This window comes from Neoarius graeffei, chromosome 11 (assembly GCF_027579695.1).
Source record: "Neoarius graeffei isolate fNeoGra1 chromosome 11, fNeoGra1.pri, whole genome shotgun sequence".
NCBI lineage: Eukaryota > Metazoa > Chordata > Actinopteri > Siluriformes > Ariidae > Neoarius > Neoarius graeffei.
In genome coordinates this window covers 63,122,059-63,144,906 of record NC_083579.1, presented here as the reverse complement: position 1 = coordinate 63,144,906, position 22,848 = coordinate 63,122,059, and the positions used below count along the sequence as shown (strand labels likewise).

General features: G+C 44.7%; 1 protein-coding gene across 4 annotated transcripts in view; it reads left to right on the top strand.

Annotated features, from left to right (window-relative positions):
- The window catches only part of LOC132894566 (kelch-like protein 29), a 291,177-nt gene that overhangs the window by 222,321 nt on the left and 46,008 nt on the right, over window positions 1-22,848 (top strand). For 3 of the 4 annotated variants that reach the window (XM_060934564.1, XM_060934563.1, XM_060934561.1), the window contains 3 exons: window positions 5,498-5,696; window positions 17,590-17,772; window positions 19,607-19,787. In XM_060934564.1, coding sequence (XP_060790547.1) covers window positions 5,498-5,696; window positions 17,590-17,772; window positions 19,607-19,787 — 563 coding nt within the window. Of the gene's footprint in view, window positions 1-5,497; window positions 5,697-17,589; window positions 17,773-19,606; window positions 19,788-19,905; window positions 19,976-22,848 lie in introns of all 4 variants that reach the window. The other variant, XR_009655658.1, reaches the window with a different exon arrangement.

The following is a 22,848-nucleotide window of genomic DNA, read 5'->3' as shown; positions in this document are numbered from 1 at the left end:
GCCTTCCCTGTACTTCTCCATTAACATTCTTAAAGCAAAAATTGCATCCGTCGTACTCTTCCTTGGCATAAACCCGTACTGCTGTTCACAGATTGCTACCTCTCTTCTCAATCTCGCCTCCAATACCCTTTCCCATAACTTCATGGTGTGGCTCATCAATTTTATTCCTCTGTAATTATTCCTTTGTGTATATATATATATATATATATATATATATATATATATATTTCATCTCATCTCATTATCTGTAGCCGCTTTATCCTGTTCTACAGGGTCGCAGGCAAGCTGGAGCCTGTCCCAGCTGACTACGGGCGAAAGGCGGGGTACACCCTGGACAAGTCGCCAGGTCATCACAGGGCTGCCACATAGACACAGACAACCATTCACACTCACATTCACATCTACGGTCAATTTAGAGTCACCAGTTAATATAACCTGCATGTCTTTGGACTGTGGGGGAAACCGGAGCACCCGGAGGAAACCCACGCGGACACGGGGAGAACATGCAAACTCCGCACAGGAAGGCCCTCGCCGGCCACGGGGCTCGAACCCAGACCTTCTTGCTGTGAGGCAACAGCGCTAACCACTACAGCACCGTGCCACCCCGGTAGCTCTTTCTATACTGTGTTATATTTAAAACAACACTGATCACATCATGTATACTGTACATTTTTTATGGAACTTTTATATTTTGTACCTTTTGACTTCGCAAGTTGCTTGTGTTTGTACAACAATACTTTTCTATTCTATTGTATTACATTCTCATTATTTCCCCGAACAGCATTTCTCAATGTGTTTTATTACTCTTATAACACAGCAAATTGCCAATGCTGCCAATTATTTATTTATTAAAGAATGATGTCATGCATTTTATTTGCATATAATTTAGTTTAATGGTTTGAAATGTCTACGAAACAAGTTATTCCAGTCATTACTTTCACAACACATCACATAGGTATAAGCAGTCATTCCATCATCAGCCTGATGATGAAAAAATAAAATGAAATTACATTAATGTAATTTAGCAGACGCTCTTATCCAGAGTGACATACAACATACCCCGAGCAGCCTGGGGAGCAGTTGGGGGTTAGGTGCATTGCTTCTAAATGAACCCGCGATCTTTTGGTCCCAAAGCTGCTTCTCGAAATGTTAGGCCATGGCTTTCCTCTAATGGTTTGAGAAGCAGCTTTGGGAAATAAAATATAAGTCATTCCATCATCAGCCTGTCTTTTTTCTTAATCTTTTTTGAAATTAATAAGAAAATGTAACGTCATATTACGGAGAAACTGTAAAGCCTTCTGTTCTGAAAACTGTCCCATGTCACAGTCCTCCCATAAAAGCTAAATAAATATCTAGTCACAGAATACTTCATCACATCAGGAATTACACATTTTAAGTCCATTTATAGAGTCTCCACCATACAAGAACCTGTGTGAATTGTTACTGTAGAAAAGATTGGATCAATTACATTTAAGAAAGAAAGAAACCTTTATTTGTCACATGCACAGTTCAAGCACAATGAGATTCATCCTCTGCATTTAACCCATCTGAAGCAGTGAACACACGCATACACACCCAGAGCAGTGGGTAACTGCACTACAGCGCCCGGGGAGCAGTCAGGGGTCAGGTACCTTGCTCAAGGGCACTTCAGCCCAAGGCTGCCCCACGTTAACCTAACTGCATGTCTTTGGACTGTGGGGGAAACCAGAGTACCCAGAGGAAACCCACGCGGACACGGGGAGAACATGCAAACTCCACACAGAAAGGTCCCTGCTGGCGGCTGGGCTTGAACCCAGAACCTTCTTGCTGTAAGGCGACAGTGCTAACCACTACACTACCATGCTGCCCATTTATAAGAACCTATGACTTAAATTACAACTGGGACAACTGCCTGAGGTCTATTTAGACAATTAATCAACACCTTCTGACCAATCAAAATATACATTGTTATGCTATGATGTTTTGCATCATATTTAGAGATGACACTGATCCAATACCCGCTACTGATATTGGGCTAATACCAACAAAAAATGGTCGATCACATATCGGAGAAAACATATCAGACGGAGTTGAATTTGGAAAATAAATTGTATTTTTGGAACTGGGAATGCTGACAAAGAGACCTGACTGGGTTTTTTTCCCCTTTTGTTTGGATCAATCGATGTATCTGTCTGTCTATCTATCTATCTGTCTATCTAATTTGTACTTTTATATTTACAACATAAGTGAATTTTTGAAAACATTTAACTGTGAAGTGATTCGTATGAGTCTTTTTAAGCTTTGTAGTTTTCAGAGAAAACTGGCGGATGGGTATCAGTATTGGCTGATAATCAGGATATCAATATCGGAAAAGAATAAGCGCTTTTGAGCCATCTCTTGTTATATTATATTATCCATCCATCATCTGTAGCCGCTTATGCTGTGCAGGGTCGCGGGCAAGCTGGAGCCTATCCCAGATGACTATGGGCAAGAGGCGGGGTACACCCTGGACAAGTCACCAGGTCATCACAGGGCTGACACAGAGACAAACAACCATTCACACTCACATTCACACCTACGGTCAATTTAGAGCCACCAATTAACCTAACCTGCATGTTTTTGGACTGTGGGGGAAACCGGAGCACCCAGAGGAAACCCGCGCAGACACGGGGAGAGGTGACAGTGCTAACCACTACACCACCGTGCCGCCCTCCACCTATATTATATTATCTCATCTCATCATCTCTAGCCGCTTTATTCTTCTACAGGGTCACAGGCGAGCTGGAGCCTATCCCAGCTGACTACGGGCGAAAGGCGGGGTACACCCTGGACAAGTCGCCAGGTCATCACAGGGCTGACACATAGACACAGACAACCATTCACACTCACATTCACACCTACGGTCAATTTAGAGTCACCAGTTAACCTAACCTGCATGTCTTTGGACTGTCGGGGAAACCGGAGCACCCAGAGGAAACCCGCGCGGACACGGGGAGAGGTGACAGTGCTAACCACTACACCACCGTGCCGCCCTCCACCTATATTATATTATATTATATTATATTATATTATATTATATTATATTATGGGCGGCACGGTGGTGTAGTGGTTAGCGCTGTCGCCTCACAGCAAGAAGGTCCTGGGTTCGAGCCCCGGGGCCGGCGAGGGCCTTTCTGTGTGGAGTTTGCATGTTCTCCCCGTGTCCGCGTGGGTTTCCTCCGGGTGCTCCGGTTTCCCCCACAGTCCAAAGACATGCAGGTTAGGTTAACTGGTGACTCTAAATTGACCGTAGGTGTGAATGTGAGTGTGAATGGTTGTCTTTGTCTATGTGTCAGCCCTGTGATGACCTGGCGACTTGTCCAGGGTGTACCCCGCCTTTCGCCCGTAGTCAGCTGGGATAGGCTCCAGCTTGCCTGCGACCCTGTAGAAGGATAAAGCGGCTAGAGATAATGAGATGAGATGAGATATTATATTATATTATATTATATTATATTATATTATATTATATTATATTATATTATATTATATTATATTAAGTAAGCACCTTCACAGAGTAGCAGTGGCTCTGGAGTCTATCCCAGGGACATTGGGCCTGAGGCAGGAACATACCCTGTATGGGACACCAGTCCATCACAGGGCATCATACACAGAGTACAGAAGTAATTTATATCAGCCAGTATACCTACTGGCATGTCTTTGGGAGTTGGGTGGAAACTGGAGAACTCCAAGGAAACCCACGTAAATACAGGGAGAGCATGTGAAGCCTGAACTCAGGATTGAAGCAGGGACCCTGTGGCTCTGATTTATATTATTTTATAGTATTTGCCATAAAAATGTACAAAATCGTTTCAGCAAAGTTCCTCCATGGCAGATTAGATCCGATATGTCTTCTGGTGATGGAAAAGGACATGAGAAAATGATCCTTCCAATCACTGAAAAAGAAAGTATCAGCTAATCTCACAAGACATGACTTGTGTTGAATCGAAACTCTAATGTAGAAGCAGTATGCATGGAGTCTGCAGCAGGACACAGTCTTAGATAACAGCGTGCTGCTAAGCACTACAACAAATGGCTAAAATACACCCCGCTCTGAATGGAGACTCTGATGTAGTGCAGAATATCTATAAAGTGTGTTCCCAGTGCACTTTTATTGTAGACAGGTGTAGCATGCTGGATCCCCGAGAGTTTGTTTTTGCAGTCTTATTGTAAATAGATTTACAAGGACACGCAGCAATCACCACATTTTTGAGTTTTGACACATGAGCCTCCGTGATTTTGGTAATTCCAGTATAGCATTTTTAGTCACTTAATGCAGTTCTCTGAATAATGGCCAATTCATCTCTTGACGCTGAATAAAGCCGAATTTCTTTTGTAGCACAGCAGTTCCATATCTCATGTATAGTGCTGTAAGCCAACTCCCTCTTGCCATGACATTATTGCAGAGCAGCTCAAGCCCAAGCAGAAGCAGAGCTGCGTTTGTTTCGTAAATCATACAGTCGATAAGCCATGATTGCTTCAGCAGAAGAGAGAATGGTCATAATCCAAAGGGATTTCTCTTCAGGTACACTGCCTGCAGATATTGTTAAAAAAATACATTTTTAATCTTTTTTTTTTTTTTCATTACTGAGATCCCGCACTTGCGTGGAAATCAGTGAATGGTGGGGTTAGCCCTCCCTTCCTGAAATGCCAGATAGATAAACTATCAGAACATGATGGTGCAAATATTCCCCAAGAGTATTCTCACCTGGGACTGCATGGAAATGCCACCAGCACACCCACATCTCTGACCTTTATAGTTCCTGATTTAGACTAGTCTCTCTGTGCATCTGAATGCATGTGTGTGTTGAAGGCCAATTTCTGTGTCAGAGTTATTTCGGTGCTACGCCTCTGGTGGACCTACATTGTATCTTATAATGTGCTTGGTGAGTTTGCTTTTGAAATCCAGCGATGCCGAGAGTGGGGAGGGAGGTGGCATTAAAAAGCCTCACCAGCTGTTGGCCATGTTGCATTGTGTTTACAAGTTCTCCTGATGAGGAAAAAGGCCTCAATGGAGATAGAGTGGAAAAAGGAACCATTCAGTGATGGAATCGCTCACCATGGCAACCCTCCTCCCTTCGCGGAGTTTTGATTTTGGAAATACTTGCAACCTGTACATTACTGTGCCTTCTTATTATCACCTGACTACTGCCGTATAAAGCTGCCAGACCATGATGGTATTTTTGATTATGGGGTAATTGGTGTTGGAGTTTATTATGCGAGTTTAATGGCAAGCCTGGACCCACTCTGGGCTCTTTATCCATTGGGCTGTCACTGTGAGCGATTGCTTTTGAAAGCATAATCTATTTATAATGACTCGGATCGGTACTCACATGCAAACACAAGGTCTTTGGTTCTTGTTAGGATGTGTTGATTGGTTTTTCTTTTCTCCGCCACCAAGATGATGGGTAATGGGTAATTATGTTTTCAAGTTTCTGTTTTGATGAAATGCTTTTTTTTTTTTTTTTCTCCCCTTTATCAGCATATGTCAGAGCTGCTGGCAGTAGTGCGCCTGCCCTTTATCCACCCCAGCTACCTACTGAACGTAGTGGACAACGAGGAGCTGATCAAGTCCTCAGAGCCGTGCAGAGACCTGGTTAATGAGGCCAAGCGCTACCACATGCTGCCGCATGCCCGACAAGAGATGCAGACACCCAGAACGCGCCCACGACTTTCTGCAGGTACGTGCTTCATCTCATCTAAGAAATCACCCAAAATCACCCAACATTAGTAAGACCATTAGATGCAGCAGAGCTAAAAAGTAACAAAGTGCGGTTACTTTGTTACTGTATTTGGGTCTATATTTTAAGCATCTGTACTAAGTTGTTTTTTTTCCCCCTTCACCTCATGCCTTAGACTTTTATATATTACATTTATTTGTTTTTTATATATATATATATATATATATATATATATATATATATATATATATAAGTTATTTCACAAAATTGAGTCGTACATGAGCTGATCGTAGACGAGGCGCGTAGCACCAAGTTGGCTATAAGCCATGTACGACGAGATTGAATGGAATAACTGTTTTATTCTATTCACATTCACTGGATTTTGAGAAACAGAGCATTTTTATTTTTTGCAAATTCAATAAATAAAAACTTTATGCAAAACGTCCAACAAAATCATTTCCGCTTTGAATGTAAACAAACCGGCAAAATGACAGGAGCATCTCATCTCATCTCATTATCCTGTTCTACAGGGTCGCAGGCAAGCTGGAGCCTATCCCAGCTGACTACGGGCAAAAGGCAGGGTACACCCTGGACAAGTCGCCAGGTCATCACAGGGCTGACACATAGACACAGACAACCATTCACACTCACATTCACACCTACGGTCAATTTAGAGTCACCAGTTAACCTAACCTGCATGTCTTTGGACTGTGGGGGAAACCGGAGCACCCGGAGGAAACCCACACGGACACGGGGAGAACATGCAAACTCCACACAGAAAGGCCCTCGCCGGCCACGGGGCTTGAACCCGGACCTTCTTGCTGTGAGGCAACAGCGCTAACCACTACACTACCGTGCCGCCCAGAGTGTTTATTTCACTGAGCAATTTCACTTCAACTTGAGTAAAGAATTCGGGTACTTTTGCCATAAATATCTCTCTTTCTCTCCCTCCTTTTTTCTCCCCCCAGTGCCACCCACTTCTTTGGAGGACTGTTTTGACTAATTATTAAATGACTATTATAATAATTATTTAGATGCTTCACAGTTGAAAGCCCCATAAAGATGGAGAACAAAGATGACATTTCAACACATATATGAACATCATCTTTGGGTTCCTGTGCACGGGTGTACACAGTTTTGCCACCTCTGAATAGCAGTAGGTAAATTATATCCCTAGACATAAGTGTTTTTATGTAAGTTTCAGTGCGTTACCTGCTGTTATTTTATTCAAGTCCCAACCTGGTGATATTCTGATAGAGCAGTAAAGCTGAACGATCATATTCATCTGTAACAGCTCCCCACGCAAATGCAGTCGAACACGGTGCCTGGAGTCCGGCCACAGCAGTTTCATGTCCTTGCCAGAGAAAGTGTCAACAGTGGGTGTTGCAGCACCTGCACCTCTTATTACTGAGCTTTAGCAAGTCAGTAAATTTCACTAATGTGTACCTTCACAACTCTCCGCTGTGTGAAACCAGATTTCCATTTTGAACGTTCCAGTCTACACCTGCTCATGCGTCGACAAAGAATTTTTTCATTCGTTTATCGGAAAATTTGCTGTGTTCTTCCTTTAGACTATTTTTTTTATTACCGATGCAGAATGAAATATTAACTTGTTCAAAGTGTGAAAGTCTTGGCTTTTGAAAGTCTTTTGTAGGTTGTGAAGTGTAGCATATCTAAGTTAATTGACTAGTTTGAACTCCTTGACCTCAGACTGCAGGCTGTAACTCATTGCTGTGATTATCAGAATATTCACTTAATTTCATTGCTGACTCATGGAGGTCTTTTAAGCATGGCTTAATCCACTCCAATCAGCAGAGTCCTGGCCCCCCGTGGCCTGCCCATAATACCTGTCTCAGTGGGTTTGTCATTGGAACAGGTCGAGCCATGCTGGGATTTCTCACACAGCAGGAGGTCCGGAACCTGTCACAAGGCCACGGATCACAGGTCTTGATCTCAGTCATGCTAGATAACTGAGATCTGACTGACTCATAGATTAGACTAGTATTGCATTCTTCTCTGTCTACAACTGTAAACATGATTTATGCCTTTTATCTTCAAGAGGGAGGCGGCACGGTGGTGTAGTGGTTAGCGCTGTCGCCTCACAGCAAGAAGGTCCGGGTTTGAGCCCCGTGGCCGGCGAGGGCCTTTCTGTGTGGAGTTTGCATGTTCTCCCCGTGGGTTTCCTCCGGGTGCTCCGGTTTCCCCCACAGTCCAAAGACATGCAGGTTAGGTTAACTGGTGACTCTAAATTGACTGTAGGTGTGAATGTGAGTGTGAATGGTTGTGTGTCTATGTGTCAGCCCTGTGATGACCTGGCGACTTGTCCAGGGTGTACCCCGCCTTTCGCCCGTAGTCAGCTGGGATAGGCTCCAGCTTGCCTGCGACCCTGTAGAACAGGATAAAGCGGCTAGAGATAATGAGATGAGATCTCCAAGAGGCAATTGGTCCATGTGTCCTATCGTCAACTTGCTCATGCTGAAATTCCTTTCAAAATACACAGGAACTGTTTACACTTCTACAACTGTATACTTTTTCCTTACATACGGTAGCTTTAGGTAGATTGTTTTGCCACTGTCCCCTCTGGCTTGCTCATTAATGATCTACAGTAGCAGTCAAAAAGTTTTGACACACCTACTCATTCATAGGTTTTTCTCTATTTTGACTATTTTCTGCATTATACAGCCCCAAACCAAAAGAATTTGGGACAGTATGTTGAAATTAAAATGGAAAACAATGATTTGAAAATAATCTTTGACCTGTATTGCACTTAACAGCACATTATTCGACCTCAGAAACTTTCTTGTTTTTTTTTTAACCAAAATAAACACATTTCAATTTTGATTCTTGCACCACATCTCAAAAAAAGGTTGGGGCAGTAAAGCATTTACCACTTCATAATGTTTCCATTCCTTCTCACAACACTTAAAAGATGTTCAGGGACTGAAGACACCAAGTGATGAAGCGTTTCAGGTGTTATTTTGTCCCATTTTTCCTGCAAACATGTATGCAACAGTATGGGGTTGTTGTCATATTTTTTTGTTTCAAAATTTTCCCCACATTCTCTATTGGGAACAGGCACCCTCTCCTTCCGCAGCCTTGCCTTTGTAATGTGTGCAGAATGTGATTTTGCATTGTCTGGTTGAAATATCCCTGGAAAAGGTGTCATCTGGAAGGCAGCATATGCTGCTCCAAAATCTCAATGTACTCTTCTGCATTAAAGGGGAACTGAAGGCAAATTTTTTATGATCAAAATTCTATTTATCTCATTTTATTAAATATAGGGATGCATTTTTGATAGCCGTGTTTCACTGCTATAGCATGTTATGAGTGTTTGAAATATGCTCTGTAATATATCAGTCCATATGTCAAAGCAATGGCCGTAAACGAGATTCGTTGAGACCTGTGCGAGACTTCGTAGGACGGAAGTAAAACGTACAGCGGAAATCAAAGTGACCAACATCTGCCAACGTTGTCAAAAGACGCGCGCGCCCTCTTTCGAATGCTGATGTAATCGAGCCAGAAGTTTTGTTTGTTTTGATAGCAATCAGGAAAGTTTGAAGAAAGTAGGCAGTAATCGTCATTTAAACTCGTTTTTGTGCAATATTTCGTTTGGGAAACAGTTTTCAAAATGGCGGCACTGACACCTGGCTGACGCTTCACGTTTCGAAGTCTCGCACAAGTCTCGTGAAGATCACGCGGATAAGCGACGCCTGCCGTCGACAAAACGAACTAAATTCAACACGGCTAAAAACCGAATAGGCCGATAAGTATAATATTTAATTGCAATTAGTTGCCAATACGAGTCATGATATAAGGTTACTAAAACCAAAAATGTAATTGAAGAACACGTTAATTAAGAAATAAAGCAAGTTCACCAAAAAACCCCTATGGAGAAAAAATCCAGGACCGTGACGTCGCCCGGTAGGACGCAGCCGGGGCCCCACCCTGGAGCCAGGCCCGGGGTTGGGGCTCGTATGCGAGCGCTTGGTGGTCGGGCCTTTGCCCATGGGGCCCGGCCGGGCTCAGCCCGAAGAGGCGACGTGGGCCCGACCTCCTGTGGGTTCACCACCCACAGAGGTAGCAGTAGGGGTTTGGTGCAGTGTGGATTGGGTGGCAGTCGAAGGCAGGGGCCTCGACGACCTGACCCCCGGACACAGCGGCTGGCTGTTGGGACATGGAATGTCACTTCGCTGGGGGGGAAGGAGCCTGAGCTTGTGCGGGAGGTTGAGAGGTACCGGCTAGAGATAGTCGGGCTCACCTCCACGCACAGCTTGGGCTCTGGAACCCAGCTCCTCGAGAGGGGCTGGACTTTCCACTTCTCTGGAGTCGCCCATGGTGAGCGGCGGCGGGCTGGTGTGGGCTTCCTTATAGCTCCCCAGCTCAGCCGCCATGTGTTGGAGTTTACCCCAGTGAACGAGAGGGTCGCCTCTCTGCGCCTTCGGATTGGGGAGAGGGCTCTTGCTGTTGTTTGTGCCTACGGGCCAAATAGCAGTATAGAGTATCCGGCCTTCTTGGAGTCCCTGGGAGAGGTACTGAGGGGTGCTCAGACTGGGGACTCCATTGTGCTACTGGGGGACTTCAATGCTCACGTGGGCGATGACAGTGACACCTGGAGGGGCGTGGTTGGGAGGAACGGCCTCCCCGATCTGAACCCGAGTGGTGTTTTGTTATTGGACTTCTGTGCTAGTCACAGTTTGTCCATAACGAACACCATGTTCGAGCATAGGGGTGTCCATAAGTGCACGTGGCACCAGGACACCTTAGGTCGGAGGTCGATGATCGACTTTGTAGTCGTGTCATCTGATCTCCGACCCTATGTCTTGGACACTCGGGTGAAGAGAGGGGCTGAGTTGTCAACTGATCACCACCTGGTGGTGAGTTGGATCCGCTGGCGGAGGAGGAAGCTGGACAGACCTGGCAGGCCCAAACGTATGGTGAGGGTCTGCTGGGAACGTCTGGCCGAGCACTCTGTTGGGGAGGTCTTTAACTCCCACCTCCGGGAGAGCTTTTCCCAGCTTCCGAGGGAGGCGGGGGACATTGAGTCTGAGTGGACCATGTTCTCTACCTCCATTGTGGACGCAGCTGTTCGGAGCTGTGGCCGCAAGGTCTCCGGTGCCTGTCGTGGCGGCAATCCCCGAACCCGGTGGTGGACACCGGAAGTAAGGGATGCCGTCAAGCTGAAGAAGGAGTCCTATCGGGCCATGTTGACCTCCGGGACTCCTGAGGCAGCCGACGGGTATCGGCAGGCCAGGCGTGCTGCAGCTCGGGCAGTTGCGGAGGCAAAAACTCGGAACTGGGAGGAGTTCGGGGAGGCCATGGAGAAGGACTATCGGTCGGCCTCGAAGAAATTCTGGCAAACCGTCCGGCGCCTCAGGAGGGGGAAGCAGTACTCTGCCAACACTGTTTACAGTGCGGGTGGGGAGCTGTTGACCTCGACTGGGGACATTGTCGGGCGGTGGAAGGAATACTTTGAGGATCTCCTCAATCCCACCGTCATGTCTTCCACTGAGGAGACTGAGGCTGATGACTCAGAGGTGGACTCGTCCATTACCCAAGCCGAAGTCACTGAGGTGGTTTGCAAGCTCCTCGGTGGCAAGGCACCGGGGGTGGATGAGATCCGCCCTGAGTATCTCAAGTCTCTGGATGTTGTGGGGCTGTCTTGGTTGACACGCCTCTGCAACATCGCGTGGCGGTCGGGGACAGTGCCTCTGGAGTGGCAGACTGGGGTGGTGGTCCCTCTTTTTAAGAAAGGGGACCGGAGAGTGTGCTCCAATTATAGGGGAATCACACTTCTCAGCCTCCCAGGGAAAGTTTACTCCAGGGTACTGGAGAGGAGAATTCGACCGATAGTCGAACCTCGGATCCAGGAGGAACAATGCGGTTTTCGTCCTGGTCGCGGAACACTGGACCAGCTCTATACCCTTCATAGGGTGCTCGAGGGTTCATGGGAGTTTGCCCAACCAGTCCACATGTGCTTTGTGGATCTGGAGAAGGCATTCGACCGTGTCCCCCGTGGTATTCTGTGGGGGGTGCTTCGGGAGTATGGGGTTCGGGGCTCTTTGCTAAGGGCTGTCCGGTCCCTGTACGAACGGAGCAGGAGTCTGGTTCGCATTGCCAGCAGTAAGTCAGACCTGTTCCCAGTGCATGTTGGACTCCGTCAGGGCTGCCCTTTGTCACCGGTTCTGTTCATAATTTTTATGGACAGAATTTCTAGGCGCAGCCAGGGGCCGGAAGGAATCCTGTTTGGGAACCACAGGATTTCATCTCTGCTTTTTGCGGATGATGTTGTCCTGTTGGCTTCTTCAAACCAGGACCTTCAGCATGCACTGGGGCGGTTTGCAGTCGAGTGTGAAGCGGCTGGGATGAGAATCAGCACCTCCAAGTCCGAGGCCATGGTTCTCGACCGGAAAAGGGTGGCTTGCCCTCTCCAGGTTGGTGGAGAAGTCCTGCCTCAAGTGGAGGAGTTTAAGTATCTCGGGATCTTGTTCACGAGTGAGGGAAGGATGGAGCGTGAGATCGACAGGCGGATCGGTGCAGCCTCCGCAGTGATGCGGTCGCTTTACCGGTCCGTCGTGGTGAAGAAGGAGCTGAGCCAAAAGGCGAAGCTCTCAATTTACCGGTCGATCTACGTTCCGACTCTCACCTATGGTCATGAGCTTTGGGTAATGACAGAAAGAACAAGATCGCGGATACAAGCGGCTGAAATGAGTTTCCTTCGCAGGGTGGCTGGGCGCTCCCTTAGAGATAGGGTGAGAAGCACAGTCACTCGGGAGGAGCTCGGAGTAGAGCCGCTGCTCCTCCACATCGAGAGGAACCAGCTGAGGTGGCTCGGGCATCTTTTTCGGATGCCTCCTGGACGCCTCCCTGGGGAGGTGTTCCAGGCATGTCCCCCCGGGAGGAGGCCCCGGGGAAGACCCAGGACACGCTGGAGGGACTATGTCTCTCGGCTGGCCTGGGAACGCCTCGGTGTTCTTCCCGAGGAGCTGGCCGAGGTGTCTGGGGAAAGGGAAGTTTGGGCTTCCATGCTTAGACTGCTGCCTCCGCGACCCGGTCCTGGATAAGCGGAAGAAGACGAGACGAGACGAGACGAGCAAGTTTAAAAATGACTTCAGTTCTCCTTTAATGCTCCATCACAACCCCATACCGTGACAGACCCTGGCTTTTGGACTTGTTGCTGGTAACAGTCTGGATGATGGTCCTTTTCTTCTTTGGTCCGAAGCACATGGCTTCCATTTATTCCAAAAATAAGACCTGGAATATTGATGTGTCTGACCACAGTACACATTTCCACTGTGTGATGGTCCATCCCAGATGCCTCCAAGCCCAGATAAGTCAATAGTGCTTCTGGATACAGTTACATTGTGTGCACTATAATTTCCCGGGGTGCCAATAATAGTGACACGTGGTTTTTTTGTTGAAAATAACTATTTCTTGATGAGGGATTTGTTTTTCTCTGAAGAAATTTATTTCAGTTAATGGTTGGATTTTTCTAATTTTTTTCAGCATGAGATGAAGTGACTTCAACAAAATGTGGATTTTTTTTTCTAATCCTTGTTACTAATCTTTACAAGGGGTGCCAATAATTGTAGAGGTCACTGTATATTTAATAGGAACCTGCACACCTGCTCATCCAAGCAATTATCCAATCAGCTAATTAGGTAACAGCAGCTCAATGCATTAAGTCGCGTAGATACCGATTTAATTTCAGTGACTTTGACCGTGGCACAGTTGCGGATGCCTGGTGGGCTGGTTGGAGTATTTCAGTTTCAGTTTTTTTACAGTAGTTCAGTTTCAAATTGTACAGTTCTTTGTATTTATATTTTGCAAAACACTTTAAAAAAACATATAATGAATGGCAGTTCTGTGGGTAAAAATTTCTTATTGATGAGAGAGGTTCGAAGAGAATGTCCAGACTGACAGGAAGGCTATAACCACTCTTTCCAACAGTGTTGAGCAGAAAAGCATGTCAGAATGCACAACATGCTGAATGTAACAGGCTTGTAGTACTCGAGTCCAGAACTCAGACTCAAGTCCAACCCGTGCCCTAATTATAAGGACTCGTGACTTGACTTGGACTTGAGCGCTGATGACTCGGACTTGGACTCGGACTCGTGCGTTAACTGCATTCAGACTCGTAAATTGAAGACGAGGACTCGGATTTTTTCTTTATTCTTTGTAACATGCCATAATAATTTGGCATAAGATATTTATATCTATATTCCTTTTTGTACTAATTTCATGCAAGAGTGTCACACCTGTGCGCCTTGGTGCATGCATCAGATAGACTCTCGGGCGCGCTCCGGACAGCTCGCATGCGCCAAGCGGACTCTCGCGTGCTCGCCGTAAACGACTCGCACCTGCACAGGATTAAGGCGCAATCAGCACACCAGTATAAAAACTGTGAAAACTCACTTACTTTGCGAAGTATTGAGTTGCGTTGCTGACACATTACCGAGCCTTATTTCCTTATTTGGTTTCCTGATCCCTGATTTCCTGTTTCTCACCTTGGATTCTGCTGAGTCTACAATAGCCTGTTTGTGCCTCGCTCGACCTGTTGCCTGTTTCATATTTTACGATTTTGCGTGCCGTTCTGGATTGTTTACCTGTCTTCACTTGTATTAATAAACACACCTTCTGCACGCTCATCTGTCTCCCAACCACCTCTGACAGAATACTTCACACTCCCTGACAAAGAGAAGCACATTCATCTGTTCATTCGTCATGTTCAGGAACAAACTAATGTTAATGGCGCTAAAATAGACACCGTCAAATGGTGCGGTTGGAGTCTTGTTCTCGGACTCGACTCGGATCAATAGTGGACTCAACTTGAAATTTTTTTTAAATGATTTGGACTTGATTCAGATTTGAACACTGGGGACTTGAGACTGGACTCGGACTTGAGGTTTCGTGACTCGACTACAACTCTGGAATGTAGAGGTAGATGGGCTCCAACAACAGAAGAACACATCAGGTTCCACTCCTGTCATCCAAGAATCTGAGGCGACAGCAGGCACAGGCTCACCGAACCTGGACTGTTGAAGATTGAAAGTCATGGCCTGGTCTTTTCTCCAGGAAGTGTAAGATGAATTGGAAGATAAAGGTGCTAATTAAGCTGGTACTGAGGCTTTGGAAACAGAGACAGTATGTAAATATGCAATTTTGTTTGCATGAATGTTAAAAATATTCGCTACCTTGCACAAATTCATTTTGCACTACACAAACCTTTATAAACTATAAAATACAATACTATAACAACCAGGATCTTTTTTCCATGAGGAATTAATATGATGGAAAAAATAATGTAACAGCAGTGAATCCCACTGAAGGGAAATCATCTTTGCATTTTAACTAGCTTCTGCACAACTGACTACAGTGTCTTTTTTTTTTTTAAGATATTTTCTACTGTAGGTTGTGCATTAACGTTTCATTTTATTCTGCTGCAGAAGACTGATCCTATTTTCTTCTGCTGCAGAGAAATGCCCCAGTCGTCTGATTTTGGAGGAAGAATGTACGTTATGAATTTTAATCCAAACACTTGGAGAGGAAAAAAAAATCAAGTTGGGCAATCAAACTGACTGAGCCTGAAGCTGGCAGACAAGAATCTTTTTTTTGTTGTTTGTTTGTTTGTTTGTTTGTTTGTTTGTTTGTTTGTTTGTTTGTTTGTTTGTTTGTTTGTTTGTTTGGTTGGTTGGTTGGTTGGTTGGTAGTTGTTGTTTTCTCTCTCTCTCTCTTCCCCTGTCTCCTCTCTCTCTCTCATCTGTCTCTCTCTCTCTGTCTCTTGCCTGTCTCTCTGTCTCTTGTCTGTCTCTCTCACTGTCTCTTGGTTTCTCGTCTGTCTCTCTTGGTCTCTTGTCTGTCTCTTTCTCTCTCACTCTGTCTCTTGTCTGTCTCTTTCTCTCTCACTCTCTTGTCTCTCTCTCTCACTCTCTCAGTCTCTTGTCTGTCTCTCACTCTCTCTTGGTCTGTTGTCTGTCTCTCTCTCTCACTCTTGTCTCTCTCTTTCTCTCTCTCACTCTCTCTTGGTCTCTTGTCTGTCTCTCTCTCACTCTCTCTCTTGTCTCTCTCACTCTCTGTCTCTTGTCTGTCTCTCTCTCTCTCTGTCTCTCTCTCGTCTGTCTCTCTCTCTCAGTCTCTTGTCTGTCTGTCTTTCTTTCTCTCGGTCTCTTTCTCTCTCTCTCTCTCTCTGTCTCTTGTCTGTCTCTCTCACTGTCTCTTGGTTTCTCGTCTGTCTCTCTTGGTCTCTTGTCTGTCTCTTTCTCTCTCACTCTGTCTCTTGTCTGTCTCTTTCTCTCTCACTCTCTCGGTCTCTTGTCTGTCTCTCTCTCACTCTCTTGTCTCTCACTCTCTCAGTCTCTTGTCTGTCTCTCACTCTCTCTTGGTCTGTTGTCTGTCTCTCTCTCTCACTCTTGTCTCTCTCTTTCTCTCTCTCACTCTCTCTTGGTCTCTTGTCTGTCTCTCTCTCACTCTCTCTCTTGTCTCTCTCACTCTCTGTCTCTTGTCTGTCTCTCTCTCTCTCTGTCTCTCTCTCGTCTGTCTCTCTCTCTCTCTCAGTCTCTTGTCTGTCTGTCTTTCTTTCTCTCGGTCTCTTTCTCTCTCTCTCTCTCTCTCTCTGTCTTTTGTCTGTCTCTCTGTGTCTTTCTCTGTCTCTTGTCTGTCTGTCTCTCTCTCTCGGTCTCTTGTCTGTCTCTCACTCTCTCTTGGTCTGTCTGTCTGTCTGTCTGTCTCTCTCTCTCTCTCTCTCTCTCGTCTGTCTCTCTCTCTCAGTCTCTTGTCTGTCTCGATCTTTTGTCTGTCTCTCTCTGTCTCTCATCTGTCTCTCTCTCAGTCTCTTTTGTCTGTGTCTCTTGTCTGTCTGTCTGTCTGTCTGTCTGTCTCTCTCTCTCTCTCTCTCTCTCTCTCTCTCTCTCCAGAAAGTGAATTCTCTATCATTTCTTAAATAAGCATATATTTTTGGAAGGGAATGTTTGTCTGCACAGCCAGTGTCATGTTTGGCATGAACTTGGTTTTGTGTGTCAGGGTCTGGAATTTTCACCGTCTGTTTTTCTAGACTAGCTATCTGTTATTTTTGTTATTGCTTTTATTTTTTGCTTTCCAGCAGGGCTATTCAACTAAAAGTCCAGTTACTTAAACTTGCATGCTTACGAAGGTCCAAATAAGCAGCAAGCATCACTGAATGCAACAACAGTTCCATTTTATTTTTTAAACTTTAATAATTAGCAGGCTTCTCTATTCATGTTTTCAAGTTTCATTGGAGAGGAAATTTTTATTTTCAATAAGCCATGTCCTTTATTTGCTGATCAGACCAAGAGAGGGTAAATAAAATGAAACATTTTTGAGACTATGAAATGCCCTCCCTTTTTGAGCTCGTGTCTCTCGCCCTGTAGTTAGTCTCTGATCCAGTGAGCTGCCTTCAGCTAAATAATTAACATAAATGAAAGTCATAACAGAGAATTCACTACAGAAGTCAAGCTAGCTGCTGTTTAGAAAACTGGAATCGCTGGACCATAGCCATTTTTTCATACGTTTATGAGCTCTGCTACAGTATTTTCTCAAGTACTCCGTTAGTTCTGGTGAAATAATTTGCTAAGTCCATGCCCGAACCCATTCTGCACATCATGACTCCCGGTATTTCTCAAAAACAAATCAGTGAGTGTAATCATGTTTTTAAACAAAAAAAACTTAAGTAATGCATAAAAAATTAAAATCTAGTTTGTTAGCCTTTTAAACATTGTAAAATATTCTGTCTGTCAGCTGTCTCTAAAGATGAGACCCCTTCATCCCATCAAAATGTCACTGGAAAAAAATGCCTGTGTCCTTGTATGTCAGTGGTGTGTGGTGTTGTGTTTTGTTTTTTTTTGTGTGTGTGATTTTTCTGCATTTTCTGTCCCTGCAGGAGTTGCTGAGGTGATAGTGCTGGTAGGAGGGCGTCAGGTCATCGGTATGAACCAGCGCTCGCTGACAGCCGTCACTTGCTTCAACCCCCAGAACAACAAGTGGTACCCGCTGGCCAGCCTGCCTTTCTACGATCGCGAGTTCTTCTCTGTCATTTCAGCAGGGGATAATATCTACCTGTCAGGTAATCAAAATGGCTGCATGTCATTTGCAGTTTTGGGCTTCCCATGGGTGAGCGCGTTTATATTTAGTGCAATCTGGTGAGAATTTGTGGAGGCAGTGCCCCCCCCCCCCCCCCCCCCCCCCCCCCCCCCCCTGAATGTTCTCGCAGAGATTTTGTCACTCATTGCCCTTGTGGGTTTTTTTTTTGTTGGTGTTGTTTTTTTTGTTTTTTTAGGAGACTCAGTCTGTTTTGCCCCCCAAATAGTAAAAACATGGTTCTCAGTGCCATATTGTTTCAATTCAATCTGAAAATTGACCTGTGCCTTGAGCCTTCTTTGGATGAGAGTGTAATTGACCCATCATTTCAGTGGGAGGAAATGACAGTGTCATCTGTTTCTCCCCTTTGGCTAAAAAGACTTGCCAACTAATCAGGCATCTCCTTCAAGTGTTTTATTTATTTATTTATTTATTTTTATCCCCTGCTGGCCGAAAGGCCCTAAGGGGGATTATGTCGTGGCGATGTCTGTCCCGGGAAGGGTGCTCACCTTCTGAAATCAATTCCTCTCACAATTTTTGGAGGAATTTCACGAAACTTGGCAGGATTCTTTGTTATATGTCAGTAATACGCATATTGTAATTTCGTTCAATTCGGTCACATTTTACCAGAGTTGCAGCCCTTGATTACCAAAGTTATACTTGGACAATTTCATGAGAGTGTTTTTTCCTTCTGAAATCAACTCCTCTCACAATTTTTGGAGGAATTTTACGAAACTTGTCAAAAGGCATTGTTGTATGTCGGTAGTACGCATATTGTTATTTTGTTCAATTCGGTCACATTTTACCAGAGTTGTGGCCCTTGATTAACAACCTTGTACTTTCACAATTTCATGAAGGTGTGCTTGCCTTCTGACATCAACTCCTCTCACAATTTTTGAACGAATTTCTCGAAGCTTGTCAAAAGGCCTTTTTATATATGACGGTAATACCCATATTGCGATTTAATTTTGTTTGTGAAAATGTTACCAGAGTTTTGACCCTTGATTAAATAACTTGTATTTTGACAATTTCATGAGGGTGTACGTTCTTCTGAAATCAACTCCTCTTACAATTTGTGGAGGAATTTCACCAAACTTGGCAAAAGGCTTTGTACGTATATGACAGTTATACGCATATTGAAATTTCGTTTAATTTGGGCAAATTTTACCAGAGTTATGCCCTCGATTATTAACAAACTTGTACTTTGGTAATTTCACCAAGGTGTGCTTGCTTTCTGAAATCAACTTCCTTCTCAATTTTTATCCCCCGCTGGCCGAAAGGGGATTATGTCATGGTGATGTCTGTCCGTCCCAGGAAGGGTACTCACCTTCTGAAATCAACTCCTCTCACAATTTTTGGAGGAATTTCATGAAACTTGGCAGGATTCTTTGTTATATTTCGGTAATATGCATATTGCAATTTTGTTCAATTCAGTCCCATTTTACCAGAGTTATGGCATCGTTGCCAGCAGGGGATATTGTGCTCTCAGAGCACTCTTGTTTCTTCTATGCGTACCATAAACCTATCGCTGTTTTTAATTGCTATCATATTGTCGAGTGATGTGCTACAATTTTACAGTTTAAACGAGCTGTTACTGATGTAGGGTTTTTGATCGTGAGGACAGTAGTTCTTTTTTTTTTTAATTGTCCCACATGTGCAATATTTGGTGCAAAAAAACAAAAAAAACAATTGACACTTTAAACGTGACATTTGGTGATGTAGTAGCTGCTGTAGAGTTGTTTTAGAGTAGGTGTGTGAAAGGCAGTGTGCAAATGGAGACTTGAGCAGTCCTTTGTGTTTGGGTTTTTCACTGTCGTCAGGTGGAATGGAGTCGGGAGTCATGCTGCCAGATGTGTGGTGCTACATGTCCTTGCTGGATAATTGGAACCTGGTGTCCCGAATGACAGTCCCTCGTTGTCGCCACAATAGCCTGGTCTATGATGGCAAGCTCTACACCATCGGAGGACTCGGGGTGGCAGGCAACCTTGATAATGTGGAAAGGTATGGGAGCTGGACGCACATGGACACGCGTGCTTGCACACACACACACACACACACAGTAACAGAGCATACTTGCTTTTCAATTCACCATTCAATCCATAGCCATTATGTGTTCCAGATAAGAGTGTTGAGAAACAATCTGATAATTAGATCTCTACTGGGGGATTGCCCAACTGTTTCAGCAGCAGGTGACAAAAATACATTACTCCCATTGTATCTGCTTTTCTTTTGAATACTAATGTGCAGATTGTTGCTATAATGAACTGTAGTAACACAACTAGATATGCTAAATAGTCTTGTGAGTTTGAAGTTTAAATACAATACATGCGAATTATAACTGCATATTTGAGAAACAGGCTGAAAAATAACAATGTCTACTTAAAATAGGGGGGAAATAAATTTTCTGCTTATGAATAAATATATACATTATGCATTCTGCTTTCATCTGGGTGGCTGTACTACTCGAACAGGCTTTTCCATCTGAGGTTAAGGCAGTGCGTTTTTCTCTATCATTTTCTGCTTCCTTTTGTCCATTCCCGGATATCCTCGGTAAAAGTAACCACGTATTAAATCCTAAAAGCAGTATCGTTACTTCATTCAATCAAAAACACTTTGCTAATGTGCCAGACCTTGGCCATTCTGTTCACGTCTAGTCTTTTATTATCTTCTCTCACAAAATAGAGTTTCAAGAACTCGCAGGCCTTGTCAAGAGACCCATCCAGGCTCGTATATTGCCCGCTCCGCTCTGTGACCAGCCTCCTGTGCATTTGCATGAGTCACCACTTAATTGATGGAGCACTGGGAGAATCATTGCTTACAAAACAGTGGTTTGTTTGCTGTTCGAGGCTCCTGGAGAAAGAGTCGGTGCTCTCGCAGTAATTCCTACTTTCTAGCCTGCCATCCATCTTGCCTTCAGTTTCATGCTTCTAACCATGAAATCTCCTCTATTCAGAATTATGTCCTCAATCAGTCTCTTTCTCAAGGCCGCTATCAGACCTCTCTGAGCAGGAGCTGTATTTCTAATCAATCACTGTGCAACAGTTTTGCAGTGTTCTCAGTATCTCTCTCTCTCTCTCTCTCTCTCTCTCTGTCTTTCTTTTTCTTGCGCTCTCATTCTTGGTCTTTCTTTTCCTTGTGCTGTCTCGCTCTCTTTCTCACTCTCTCTGTCTTTCTTTCCTTGTGCTGGCTCTCTCTGTCTCTCTCTCTCTCTCTTTCTTTCTTTGTGCTCTCTCTCGGTCTCTCTGTCTTTCTTTCCTTGTGCTCTCTCTCTGTCTCTCTCTCTGTCTTTCTTTCTTTGTGCTCTCTCTCTGTCTCTCTCGCTCTCTCTTCCCTTGTGCTCTCTCTCTGTCTTTCTTTCCTTGTGCTCTCTCTGTCTCTCTCTTGCTGTCTCTTTCCTTGTGCTCTCTCTCTCTCTCTCTCTCTCTGTCTTTCTTTCCTTGTGCTCTCTCTTTCTTTCTTTCCTTGTGCTCTCTCTCTCTCGGTCTCTCTTGCTCTCTCTTCCCTTGTGCTCTCTCTGTCTGTCTCTCTGTCTTTCTTTCTTTGTGCGCTCTCTCTCTGTCTTTCTTTCCTTGTGCTTTCTCGCTCTCTGTCTCTCTCTTTGTCTTTCTATTCTTGTGCTCTCTCTCTCTCTCTCTCTTGCTTTCTTTCCTTGTGCTCTCTCTCTGTCTTTCTTTCCATGTGCTCTCTCTGTCTTTCTTTCCTTGTGCTCTCTCGCTCTCTGTCTCTCTCTTTGTCTTTCTTTTCTTGTGCTCTCTCCCTTTCTTTCCTTGTGCTCTCTCTCTGTCTTTCTTTCCATGTGCTCTCTCTGTCTTTCTTTCCTTGTGCGCTCTCTCTCTGTCTTTCTTTCCTTGTGCTCTCTCGCTCTCTGTCTCTCTCTTTGTCTTTCTTTTCTTGTGCTCTCTCTCTCGCTTTCTGTCCTTGTGCTCTCTCTCTGTCTTTCTTTCCATGTGCTCTCTCTGTCTTTCTTTCCTTGTGCTCTCTCGCTCTGTCTTTCTTTTCCTTGTGCTCTCTTTCTTTTCCCTGCACTCTCTCTCTCTCTGTCTTTCTTTTCCTTGCTCTCTCTGTCTGTCTTTCTTTTCCTTGCATGCTCTCTGTCTCTCTCTCTCTGTCTCTCTCTTTCTTTTCCTTGCGCTCTCTGTCTCTCTCTGTCTTTCTTTTCCTTGCACTCTCTCTCTCTTCTCTTTAATTGTTTAAATTGTTTATATTAATACATATTATATGAACACAACATGGTACTCCTAGGCAGCGATACACCTCCGTTCAGGATAAACGCGCACTATAGTGATTCTAAAAGTGCTCATCGCTCAGAAAACACCTCCCTCCAGCGCTGTGCTCATCAGTGGCCAAGTGTGCGTCTGCGGGATGACTTCTAACCTTTTACCATTTTGAAATACCACACCCCTAGAGACGAGCCTTTGTGGTGGGATGGGAAGAATTGTGATTATGCCAAGGATGTTCCCTCCTCAAGTGTTATTACCTGCACTTACAGTTTAATTGGTCTTTGATGATGGATTCTTGTCCCTGAGCCACAATTTCGCCAGCGTCCAGCACTGCCTTCCGAGCTCATGTGCGACTGCGAGAGTTAATTCACTCTTTGTGTCTTCTAGCCATGATCTGGACACTTTTTCAGTTCCCTGAATCACTGCGTAAGGTCACAGTGCAATTGAAATAATGCAAGCAAAGAAAAGAACATTAAAGCCTACTTTTATTCTTTCATCTTTTCTCCTGTATAAAGCTATTCTTGGCTGTTATCAACTGCAGTTATGTGCCTTATGGAAAAGTATATCACATTAATACATAGTCACACATTACTCCTGGAGAGTTATTAAGATTTCAGTAACATTCAGCTCAAGTCCTGGTGGTTGTTTCTAATACAGAACTTGTCTTGTGTTTATTTCTGAGACAGACTGTAAGAACGGAGTCGTGTTAGGATTTGGGTTTGGGTTCCTGGAGGCAGTCAAAGCCAGCTCTCATTGTGGCCTGCTGAGATAGTGCACCCCGCCATGCCAACTCAACACACCATGGGATTAAAGGAACTGATAATTCTTCTTCCTGTGCCTTC